We start from the raw sequence: 11390 nt of genomic DNA, 5'->3' as shown, positions 1-11390 counted from the left end.
GAGTGTAATTATAGGTTTATCTTTATTCAGAAGACCTACATCATACAATATGATTTTCAGTAGGGCTCTGGAGAAATTGAAAAAATAAATAAATAAATACAGTTAGGTCCATAAATATTTGGACAGAGACAACATTTTTCTAATTTTGGTTCTGTACATTACCACAACGAATTTTGAACAAAACAATTCAGATGCAGTTGAAGTTCAGACTTTCAGCTTTAATTCAGTGGGTTGAACAAAATGATTGCATAAAAATGTGAGGAACTAAAGCATTTTTTTTTTAAACACAATCCCTTCATGGGCGGCACGGTGGTGTAGTGGTTAGCGCTGTCACCTCACAGCAAGAGGGTCCGGGTTCGAGCCCCGTGGCCGGTGAGGGCCTTTCTGTGCGGAGTCTGCATGTTCTCCCCGTGTCTGCGTGGGTTTCCTCCGGGTGCTCCGGTTTCCCCCACAGTCCAAAGACATGCAGGTTAGGTTAACTGGTGACTCTAAATTGAGCGTAGGTGTGAATGTGAGTGTGAATGGTTGTCTGTGTCTATGTGTCAGCCCTGTGATGACCTGGCGACTTGTCCAGGGTGTACCCCACCTTTTGCCCGTAGTCAGCTGGGATAGGCTCCAGCTTGCCTGCGACCCTGTAGGACAGGATAAAGCGGCGAGAGATAATGAGATGAATGAGACAATCCCTTCATTTCAGGGGTTCAAAAGTAATCGGACAAATTAAATAATTGTAAATAAAATGTTCATTTCTAATACTTGGTTGAAAACCCTTTGTTGGCAATGACTGCCTGAAGTCTTGAACTCATGGACATCACTAGACGCCGTGTTTCCTCCTTTTTAATGCTCTGCCAGGCCTTTACTGCAGCGGTTTTCAGTTGCTGTTTGTTTGTGGGTCTTTCTGTCTGAAGTTTAGTCTTTAACAAGTGAAATGCATGCTCAATTGGGTTGAGATCAGGTGACTGACTTGGCCATTCAAGAATATTCCACTTCTTTGCTTTAATAAACTCCTGGGTTGCTTTGGGTTTATGTTCTGGGTCATTGTCCATCTGTATTATGAAATGCTGACCAATCAGTTTGGCTGCATTTGGCTGGATTTGAGCACACAGTATGTCTCTGAATACCTCAGAATTCATCCGGCTGCTTTTGTCCTGTGTCACATCATCAATAAACGCTAGTGACCCAGTGCCACTGGCAGCCATGCATGCCCAAGCCATCACACTGCCTCCACCGTGTTTTACAGATGATGTGGTATGCTTTGGATCATGAGCTGTACCACGCCTTCGCCATACTTTTTTCTTTCCATCATTCTGGTAGAGGTTGATCTTGGTTTCATCTGTCCAAAGAATGTTCTTCCAGAACTGTGCTGGCTTTTTTAGATGTTTTTTAGCAAAGTCCAATCTAGCCTTTTTATTCTTGAGGCTTATGAGTGGCTTGCACCATGCAGTGAACCCTCTGTATTTACTTTCATACAGTCTTCTCTTTATGGTACATTTGGATATTGATACGCCTACCTCCTGGAGAGTGTTGTTCACTTGGTTGGCTGTTGTGAAGGGGTTTCTCTTCACCATGGAAATTACTCTGCGATCATCCACCACTGTTGACTTCTGTTGGTGTCCAGGCCTTTTTGCATTGATGAGTTCACCAGTGCTTGCTTGCTTTCTTTCTTTCTTTCTTTCTTTCTCAGGATGTACCAAACTGTAAATTTTGCCACTCCTAATATTGTAGCAATTTCTCAGATGGGTTTTTTCTGTTTTCGCAGCTTAAGGATGGCTTGTTTCACCTGCATGGAGAACTCCTTTGACTGCATGTTTTCTTCACAGCAAAATCTTCCAAATGCAAGCACCACACCTCAAATCAACTCCAGGCCTTTTAGCTGCTTAATTGAGAATGACATGACGAAGGAATTGCCCACACCTGCCCATGAAATAGCCTTTGAGTCAATTGTCCAATTACTTTTGGTCCCTTTAAAAACAGGGTGGCACATGTTAAGGAGCTGAAACTCCTAAACCCTTATCCAGTTTTAATGTGGATACCCTCAAATGAAAGCTGAAAGTCTGGACTTTATGTCCATGTCCATTATATAACTATAACTTGAATATGTTTCAGTAAACAGGTAAAAAAAAAAATTTGTGTCAGTGTCCAAATATGGACCTAACTGTATACATATACACAATAATAAAATACATATCATTCAGGCTTGTAGTACTCAAGTCCAGGACTCGGACTCGAGTCCGACTTGTGCCCTAATTTTAAAGACTTGTGACTTGACTCGGACTTGAGCACTGATGACTCGGACTCATGCATTTAACCGCATTTGGACTCTCAAATTGGAGACGAGGACTGAATTTTTTCTTTGTTTTTGTAACATGCCATAATAATTTGTCATATTTATATCTACATTATTTTTTTTGTACAAATTTCATGCGAGAGTGTCACACCTGCCTTGGCGCGTGCATCGTATAGACTTGCAGGTGCGCTCTGGACCGCGTGCGTGCCAAGCGGACTCTCACACGTGTGCCGTAAACGACTCGCGCCTGCACAGGATTAAAGCACAATCAGCGCGCCAGTATAAAAACTGTGAAAACACACTTACTTTGCGAAGTATTGAGTTGTGCTGCTGACACATTACCGAGCCTTATTTCCTTGTTTGGTTTCCTGATTTCCTGTTTCTCGTCTTTGATTCTGCCGAGTCTACGATAGCCTGTTTGTGCCTCGCTCGACTTATTACCTGTTTCACTGTTTTACGATTTTGCCTGCCATTCTGGATTGTTTACCTGTCTTCACTTGCATTAATAAACACACCTTCTGCACTTACATCCATCTCCCAACCATCTCTGACAGAATACTTCACACTCCCTGACAAGAGAATGCACATTCACCTGTTCATATGTCATGCTCAGGAACAAACTAATGTTAATGGCGCAAAAACGGCTACCATCAAATGGTGCAGTTGGAGTCTTGTTCCCGGACTTGACTTAAAATTTTTTTTAATGACTTGGATGACTCAGATTTGAATGCTGGGGACTCGAGACTGGACTCGGACTCAAGGTCTTGTGACTCGACTACAACACTAATCATTAAAAACTACATGGTAAAAAAAAAAAGATTAACCTGGTTGCCTTAAAATTTCAAGTTTGTTGAAACTCGTATAGTAAGTTAGCACAATGCAACTTGATTGCCTCATTATGCTCACTTACTAGAGGAGTTTTAATGAACTCAATTTTAAGGCAACCAGGTTACTCACTTTTTTTAATTCAAAACAATTTTTTACAGTGTACACTTAATTAACAGTAAGTCCTCCTCATAATATAAAAAAGACAAAAAATAATGTCAATTTAAAAAAAAAAAGCCTAATAATTTACTCTGAAGGAACTTTTCACTGCTCTTTCAAATTTCTTAATAGTTGACAGTGATTGTCATCAGGTAAAGAGCTCCAGCTGTGTAGACATGATATTTGAGATCTTAACAGACTCCAGTTCGTGTTGGATTTAACTATTCTCAGCATATTTTTATTGCCCGTATTGTACTTGTGGAAATCTGTGCCTTTAGAGAAACTTCGTGTATCTTCAGATACTTTGTTATAGATGTAGACACAGTGATGGATAATTCAAACTTAATGTGTTTTTATATTCCTGTTAAAGGGCCTCAGTGAGCTGGCAAAGCAGGTGAACACACTTCCTCAAGCCAATTACAACTTGCTGAAGTACATTTGCAAGTAAGTCACCAAAGCTGGACAAGTAACTATGGTCAGCATACACAGGTTTTTTTTAGAGGTTTATCCAAATGCTACATGACCTTTTAAACCCTGCAGTATTTTCATGATATGTTATAGATTCTTGGATGAAGTCCAGTCTCATGCAAATGAAAATAAAATGAGTGTTCAGAACCTTGCAACAGTATTTGGGCCGAATATCCTCAGAGCAAAAATGGAGGATCCTGTTTCAATGATGGAGGGTAAGACAGAACAATGTTTTGGTCACCTTTACCTAGAGTATGCCAGAATGGAGTCACTGGAATGATTCATATGCAGTAATAATCATAAATAATGTAAGCATTTTTCAATTAAAAACAAAAAACAGGACACTATATTTGACAGGAGGCATATAATTTAGCTAGGTTTGGGAATAGGACTAAAGGCCCAGTTGGGGAATACTATATTTATATGTTTTGGCAGTTAATTAATGATGAATATGTTATACAAGGAATAAAACATTGAAGTGTGTGCAATTATAGGAAAATAATCAGCATCAGGGTGGTGTGATGCAGCCCGACTTCAGGTGGTTATTTCAGATGATTATTTTCCTTTAATCATTAATCACTCACCATGTTGACAAATACACATTTTATTTTTCTGTTTATGTGGCATGTTTGCCATACAAGTCTCAGTGCTAGTTGTTTCTAGAGAAATATCGTAATTGCCTAATCTCATTAAGTAAAATACAGTGGTGCTTGAAAGTTTGTGAACCCTTTAGAATTTTCTATATTTCTGCATAAATATAGACATCATCAGGTTTTCACACAAGTCCTAAAAGTAGATAAAGAGAACCCAGTTAAACAAATGAGACAAAAATATTATACTTGGTCATTTATTTACTGAGGAAAATGATCCAATATTACATATCTGTGAGTGGCAAAAGTATGTGAACCTCTAGGATTAGCAGTTAATTTGAAGGTGAAATTAGAGTCAGCTGTTTTCAATCAATGGGATGACAATCAGGTGTGAGTGGGCACCCTGTTTTATTTAAAGAACAGGGATCTATCAAAGTCTGATCTTCACAACATGTGTTTGTGGAAGTGTATCATGGCATGAACAAAGGAGATTTCTGAGGACCTCAGAAAAAGCGTTGATGATGCTCATCAGGCTGGAAAAGGTTACAAAACCATCTCTAAAGAGTTTGGACTCCACCAATCCACAGTCAGACAGATTGTGTACGAATGGAGGAAATTCAAGACCATTATTACCCTCCCCAGGAGTGGTCGACCAACAAAGATCACTCCAAGAGCAAGGCGTGTAATAGTCGGCGAGGTCACAAAGGACCCCAGGGTAACTTCTAAGCAACTGAAGGCCTCTCTCACATTGGCTAATGTTAATTGTTCATGAGTCCACCACCAGGAGAACACTGAACAACAATGGTGTGCATGGCAGGGTTGCAAGGAGAAAGCCACTGCTCTCCAAAAAGAACATTGCTGCTCATCTGCAGTTTGCTAAAGATCACATGGACAAGCCAGAAGGCTACTGGAAAAAAGTTTTGTGGATGGATGAGACCAAAATAGAACTTTTTGGTTTAAATGAGAAACGTTATGTTTGGAGAAAGGAAAACACTGCATTCCAGCATAAGAATCTTATCCCATCTGTGAAACATGGTGGTGGTGGTGGTGGTAGTATCATGGTTGGGGCCTGTTTTGCTGCATCTGGGCCAGGACGGCTTGCCATCATTGATGGAACAATGAATTCTGAATTATACCAGCGAATTCTAAAGGAAAATGTCAGGACATCTGTCCATGAACTGAATCTCAAGAGAAGGTGGGTCATGCAGCAAGAAACGACCCTAAGCACACAAGTCGTTCTACCAAAGAATGGTTAAAGAAGAATAAAGTTAATGTTTTGGAATGGCCAAGTCAAAGTCCTGACCTTATTCCAAATGAAATGTTGTGGAAGGACCTGAAGCGAGCAGTTCATGTGAGGAAACCCACCAACATCCCAGAGTTGAAGCTGTTCTGTACGGAGGAATGGGCTAAAATTCCTCCAAGCCGGTGTGCAGGACTGATCAACAGTTACCAGAAACATTTAGGTGCAGTTATTGCTGCACAAGGGGGTCACACCAGATACTGAAAGCAAAGGTTCACATACTTTTGCCACTAACAGATATGTAATATTGGATCATTTTCTTCAATAAATAAATGACCAAGTGCAATATTTTTGTCTCATTTGTTTAACTGGGTTTTCTTTATCTACTTTTAGGACTTGTGTGAAAATCTGTTGATGTTTTTTGAGGTCATATTTATGCAGAAATATAGAAAATTCTAAAGGGTTCACAAACTTTCAGGCACCACTGTATAATACAGTACATCTAACATTTCAGCAGCTGAAAAGTTAGTGGAACATTAACCTGCATTCAAAGCAATAAATGACCCTTGAGAGATAATGAAAGGCTAACATTGAGTTTGTTTCAGGAACCTCTCAGGTGCAGCACCTCATGACAGTACTGATTAGTGAGCACGAGAGACTGTATGGAGGCACGGAGGTTGAGACGAGCAAGACACCTGCTCAGGGCCAGCGCAGCATGGCGGCTTGGGGTTCAACAGAGGAAATACAGCACTGTCCCTCTTCTAGCCAGACCTCTAGCCTTCCTGACCACATGTGTGACAGTGCCACATCTCTGGATATAAACATGGGTATGCCCAATAATGCAAAGCAGGCACCTCAGGGAAAAGCTGGGTTGGCGGTCAGCCCAAGCAAACAGGCCAAATCTCTCCCTTCATGGAAATACTCTTTTAAAAGCAGCAGTACACGGGCTCAGCTACCTAAGATCGGAGGCTCATCTGTGGACGTATCGAACAGCGGCAACTGGCTGATGAATGGCCTGTCATCTCTGAGAAGCCATCGGCGCACATCTTCAGGAGAGCGTGTGGGAAAAGACTCAGTGCTCTCTCATCGCCTTTCTACCTACGACAACGTAACTGCATCCAGTGTGAGTGTGCCTAGCGTGGCCAGTTCTCCCTGGTCCACTTCCTCCTGTGAGATATCGGTAGCGAACTCGGGGAGCAGTGAGCCTTCTGCACTGAGCTCAGACAAGGACAAGTGGGTGGAGACGAGGGTGGAAGAGAAAGACATCATAGAAAGTAGTGAAGCACTGGAATTGTGTGTAAGCAGCGCTGGATGCAGTGAGTATGGGAATGTGGAGGAGAATGTGGATGAATCAACAGACCCTAATGACAACTTACAAGCTCTTACCAGCCTTATCACTGAACTGAAGGATGAGCTGAAGAAACAAAAAAATAATTATGAAGCCCGAATACGGAAGTAAGTAGAAAAGTTTCGATTTGTATTCATTTATTCAAGACAGAATTGTACTCAGATTAAAAAAAATAGACTTTTGTAATAGATAATAGTTCATGAGATTCACAAGTAGTAGCTGTCAGTGATAATGTGTTTAATCTGATTTAATGTAGTCTTAAATGTATTACAGAACTCAAACAGCTAAAAGAATCAGAACATAGCCAAGACACCCCCCCCCCCCCCCGAATTTTGCCATTCTGTAGTGTTAACAACCTGAAACTGAAATGGACTTCAAATAGCCCATAATATTTAAGTGGGAGTGGGAAATCAATCTACAGTGGTGCCTGAAAGTTTGTGAACCCTATAGAATTTTCTATTTCTGCATAAATATGACCTAAAACATCATCAGATTTTCACACAAGTCCTAAAAGTAGATAAAGAGAACCCAGTTAAACATATGAGACAAAAATATTATACTTGGTCATTTATTTATTGAGGAAAACGATCCAATATTGCATATCTGTGAGTGGCAAAAGTATGTGAACCTTTGCTTTCAGTATCTGGTGTGACCCCCTTGTGCAGCAATAACTGCAACTAAACGTTTCCGGTAACTGTTGATCAGTCCTGCACACCAGCTTGGAGGAATTTTAGCCCATTTCTCTACACAGAACAGCTTCAACTCTGGGATGTTGGTGGGTTTCCTCACATGAACTGCTCGCTTCAGGTCCTTCTACAACATTTTGATTGCATTAAGGTCAGGACTTTGACTTGGCCATTCCAAAACATTAACTTTATTCTTCTTTAACCATTCTTTGGTAGAACGACTTGTGTGCTTAGGGTCGTTGTCTTGCTGCATGACCCACCTTCTCTTGAGATTCAGTTCATGGACAGATGTCCTAACATTTTCCTTTATAATTCGCTGGTATAATTCAGAATTCATTGTTCCATCAATGATGGCAAGCCGTCCTGGCCCAGATGCAGCAAAACAGGCCCAAACCATGGTACTACCACCACCATGTTTCACAGATGGGATAAGGTTCTTAAGCTGGAATGCAGTGTTTTCCTTTCTCCAAACATAATGCTTCTCATTTAAACCAAAAAGTTCTATTTTGGTCTCATCCATCCACAAAACATTTTTCCAATAGCCTTCTGGCTTGTCCACATGATCTTTAGCAAACTGCAAATGAGCAGCAATGTTCTTTTTGGAGAGCAGTGGCTTTCTCCTTGCAACCCTGCCATGCACACCATTGTTGTTCAGTGTTCTCCTGATGGTGGACTCATGAACATTAACATTAGCCAATGTGAGAGAGGCCTTCAGTTGCTTAGAAGTTACCCTGGGGTCCTTTGTGACCTCGCCGACTATTACACGCCTTGCTCTTGGAGTGATCTTTGTTGGTCGACCACTCCTGGGGAGGGTAACAATGGTCTTGAATTTCCTCCATTTGTACACAATCTGTCTGACTGTGGATTGGTGGAGTCCAAACTCTTTAAAGATGGTTTTGTAACCTTTTCCAGCCTGATGAGCATCAACAATGCTTTATCTGAGGTCCTCAGAAATCTCCTTTGTTCGTGCCATGATACACTTCCACAAACGTGTTGTGAAGATCAGACTTTGATAGATCCCTGTTCTTTAAATAAAACAGGGTGCCCACTCACACCTGATTTGTCATCCTATTGATTGAAAACACCTGACTCTAATTTCATCTTCAAATTAACTGCTAATCCTAGAGGTTCACATACTTTTGCCACTCACAGATATGTAATATTGGATCATTTTCCTCAATAAATAAATGACCAAGTATAATATTTGTCTCATTTGTTTAACTGGGTTCTCTTTATCTACTTTTAAGACTTGTGTGAAAATCTGATGATGTTTTAGGTCATATTTATGCAGAAATATAGAAAATTCTAAAGGGTTCACAAACTTTCAAGCACCACTGTATGTCAGGTGGTACAGCCTTTGTGTGCTCAAGTAGTAAATAAAAATAAGAAATGTTCCCAACAATGTCATCCATGGCTGGACATTCCAGACAGCATAATGATTGCACAGTACAGCATAGTGACACACATAAGTAATGGTTATCCTTGAGCTGTAGAGAATAAATCCAGAGTGTATACAGGAGAGGTCAGTTAGAAGTTCTTGCAAGTGGGTCGAGTTGGTCTAAAATTTGCTTGACCAGCAGTTCTGGGAAGAAATAAAAACCCATGTTTTCAAGAAATGTCTGGTTTTATAAGTGATGATTTTTTTAATCAACTGTTGTACATTAATCTTTTTTTTTTGCCTCTAATAACATTAGCTAGGACACAATGCAGTGTGCTATCGTGACTGTAAAGAAATATAATTAACGAACACGTGCTTGTATGATTTTATGACTTCCCTTCATCATGTTTTTTTTTCTTCCTTTCTTCTAACAGGCTGGAAGAGAACACTGCATTGCTGACTCAGCAGGTTGACAGGTTCGAGGAGGAGTTGGACCAGGAGAGGAAGAAATACAGAATGTTGGAAATTAAACTGCGGAACTCGGAGCGAGCCCGTGAGGATGCAGAGAACCGAAACCGACTACTGCAATGCGAGATGGAGGAGTTTTTCTCACTTTAGGAGCTCTAACAATGAGGAGAAGGACAAATAAAATGTGACACTTCACATTAGATGCAATTTTAAATCTCTTTACTCATGTATCATGGGTATTCTGAGGCAATTCCAAGCTGTTTCATTGCAAATTGATCAAAATGTACGAAATCATGAGCGTCCGCCATGATGGTGGATATACAAAGCAACTGGGATGGCAGCCGCTGAAAGCGCATCTGTAAACAATGCTGAATTTTCTCAGTATTACTGTGATTTGAACGGTCGAGCGAAGATTCGATACAAAGAAAAGATAGATGTGTGTGGTTTTGACCTGTATTATTTAAAAAAGTCAGATTTTTCTGGGGCGGCACGGTGGTGTAGTGGTTAGCGCTGTTGCCTCACAGCAAGAAGGTCCGGGTTCGAGCCCCGTGGCCGGCGAGGGCCTTTCTGTGTGGAGTTTGCATGTTCTCCCCGTGTCCGCGTGGGTTTCCTCCGGGTGCTCCGGTTTCCCCCACAGTCCAAAGACATGCAGGTTAGGTTAACTGGTGACTCTAAATTGACCGTAGGTGTGAATGTGAGTGTGAATGGTTGTCTGTGTCTATGTGTCAGCCCTGTGATGACCTGGCGACTTGTCCAGGGTGTACCCCGCCTTTCACCCGTAGTCAGCTGGGATAGGCTCCAACTTGCCTGCGACCCTGTCGAACAGGATAAAGTGGCTACAGATAATGAGATGAGATTTTTCTGAGGATAAGACGCTTCAACCGACCATCGAGTAACCCAGATATCACGTTCTATCTGGTTTAGCAGACTTCATGGGTTGACAAATCTCAAATGATGGCTTATAAGTCCATGGAAGCCGATAACTTCTTGGTCTCTGGATGGGTAAATACCTTATTAATTAAACCAGTCAACAATGACAAAGCAGTTGTACTTGCAAGGGTAAGTTAGGGCTTCTTTTGCATTCAGTTTATCGTATGTGTAAACAACAGACGAAGTGTGAAATTTTGACAAGTCTCTAGCTTTATGGCTCACAAATCATTTCAATTTATTTCAGGTACAATTTTGCTGGCGCTCCTAGAAGCGAAATGGTAATACACGTGTTTAAAATTATACCAACGACTGACTGAACCACGACAAGAGAACGCTCATTTTATAGCAAAATTCTAGCAACACAAAAAATTCTTCCATGATATTATCGAGAAAGCTTTTGAATCTCACCTGAGATAAAATGATTACTGCAAACACGAGCCGTTTTGGTTTTAGCCTCGGTTAGATCAGCCCTGCCGATGTTGTTCAGCCATGCTCGTCTCTTCTCCGTACTAAGCCTCAGAGTTTCCTCGCCCTCTTTCCGAATCACGGACAGAATTCTAGAAAATCGGAACGTGCCACGGTCACGAGTACTGTTGTGACCACAACCATATACAGTACAAAGATATGGCATAGCTAAAAGAACGCTTAAAGCATAGTGTTGCGCACACATGACTGTTTTGTATGGAATGTCGCTTGACCCTGCATTTGTATATCTACCAACATGGCCGGCAGCCGGGTTTCTATTTTGCTTTGACGTCACTTGCAAGTCAAGGATTAGTAGCAAATTTAATTTTCTCTTCAAGCTTCAGCCTAAAGTTTTAGGATATGTTTAAATTATTTCCTCCATCACTTCACTTCCAGTACGCACAGATGATACCAAAGCATGATATCCCCGATTGTTTGCAGTTGATGTACTTATGGTTGCTTACTCTCATTGCTTTTCATAAGACAGATTACAGTATTTCCATGATAGTGCCTTTTGTGTTGATGCATGGTATTGGGAAAATGCAGCTT

General features: G+C 41.0%; 1 protein-coding gene across 6 annotated transcripts in view; it reads left to right on the top strand.

Moving 5' to 3' along the window:
- arhgap22 (Rho GTPase activating protein 22) overlaps window positions 1-10033 on the top strand; it is a 55267-nt gene extending 45234 nt beyond the window's left edge. For all 6 annotated transcript variants that reach the window (XM_060925923.1, XM_060925922.1, XM_060925924.1 and 3 more), the window contains 4 exons: window positions 3639-3712; window positions 3830-3951; window positions 6172-7021; window positions 9413-10033. In XM_060925923.1, coding sequence (XP_060781906.1) covers window positions 3639-3712; window positions 3830-3951; window positions 6172-7021; window positions 9413-9596 — 1230 coding nt within the window. In that variant the 3' untranslated portion in view covers window positions 9597-10033. The remainder of the gene's footprint in view (window positions 1-3638; window positions 3713-3829; window positions 3952-6171; window positions 7022-9412) is intronic.
- The last annotated feature ends 1357 nt before the right edge of the window (window positions 10034-11390 follow it).

This window comes from Neoarius graeffei, chromosome 7, assembly GCF_027579695.1.
Source record: "Neoarius graeffei isolate fNeoGra1 chromosome 7, fNeoGra1.pri, whole genome shotgun sequence".
In the NCBI taxonomy this organism is placed as follows: Eukaryota; Metazoa; Chordata; class Actinopteri; order Siluriformes; family Ariidae; genus Neoarius; species Neoarius graeffei.
Note: the sequence above shows the minus strand (reverse complement) of the source record. Positions and strands in the feature narration are given on the sequence as shown.